Source organism: Cheilinus undulatus, linkage group 18 (genome assembly GCF_018320785.1).
Source record: "Cheilinus undulatus linkage group 18, ASM1832078v1, whole genome shotgun sequence".
NCBI classification, from domain to species: domain Eukaryota; kingdom Metazoa; phylum Chordata; class Actinopteri; order Labriformes; family Labridae; genus Cheilinus; species Cheilinus undulatus.
The window spans coordinates 31,306,278-31,307,506 of NC_054882.1; the positions used below are offsets into that span (position 1 = coordinate 31,306,278).

The window sequence follows — 1,229 nt, forward strand, 5'->3', positions numbered from 1 at the left end:
CCAAGTGTCTCATTATGCATCTGTATTGTTCCTTTGTTGCGCCAGTGGTATAAAAACACCCCAGTGGGCCCAGAAGGTGACAGTTAAGACAGACTGATACATGCGGACAGACTGGTCGGAGACAGGAAAAAACTCAGGGAATTAGAGAGCAGAATCATAAGAAGCATCTGTTGATTTTTTTATTTCCAAAGCTCCACTTTTCTGACAAAATGGATTCTGACGCAGGCTCCACCTGCAGCCGCTCCTCATCCCCTGACCTGGTGGTGGACGACTCTCCCGGAGGCCTCTTCTCCAACAGATTGTTCCAGACTTACTGCAGAGAAAATATAGCAGAAAGTGAGGGCAGCAAAGGCAGAATGAGCAGCAGTGGACGTGAAAAGACCAGGACCAGGTCTGAGCTCAGCAAGGACGAGGTTCAAGACCTGAGACTGAAAGTCAACAGTCGGGAGAGGAAGAGAATGCATGATCTTAACCAGGCAATGGATGGCCTGAGGGAGGTGATGCCCTACGCTCATGGACCATCAGTACGCAAGCTTTCAAAAATCTCCACCCTGCTGTTAGCGCGCAACTACATCCTCATGCTCTCCAGCTCTTTGGAGGAGATGAAAAAGCTTGTGGGTGATGTTTACGGAGGCAGTGCTGCCATCCAGAGCCGCTCTGCTGCCCTCCCTGCTATTAGCCCTGCTGCCTCTACTCCACATTTCCCTCTTCATCCTCTGGCCCAGTCTCTGCACTCTCTGGTGAGCAGCACCCCTTCAGCTATCCAGAATCTCTCAACTTCTGCTGCAGCACCAGCCACGCACTCACCTCCACCTGCCAGCTTCTTGGGTTTTCATTCTCCAGTCCAGGGACTTCTTAAGGACCACCATCATCTGGCCAGCTCCTACGGCCACTTCCCAGGCATGCCTTGCCCCTGCACACTCTGCCAGCCTTTGCCTACGACTAGCTCCACACTACATAGCCTGTCGAGGACCAAATGAGAAGGACTCTATAAACAGTGTGGATCAACACGATGAACAAAGAAACTCACATGAGGTCCTTAAATGAAATTTTATAGTAATGGCTGGTGCTAGAACATGTACATATTGTATATATTTCTGAAAATGCTGCTAATATTTTATCATCTGTCTTATCTGAATTGTTTCTGCAATGTACACAGGTATTCTAAATCTCTTATGGATTTTACAAGTAGCTAATACAGTTATTTATCTGATGTCTGTGGTGATGAA

General features: G+C 48.1%; 1 protein-coding gene across 1 annotated transcript; it reads left to right on the plus strand.

Annotated features, from left to right (window-relative positions):
- The first annotated feature begins 209 nt into the window (after positions 1-209).
- On the plus strand, positions 210-980 carry olig4 (oligodendrocyte transcription factor 4). Its single transcript, XM_041812818.1, has one exon. The coding sequence runs from the start codon at positions 210-212 to the stop codon at positions 978-980; it is 771 nt and encodes a 256-aa protein (XP_041668752.1).
- Positions 981-1,229: the final 249 nt, after the last annotated feature.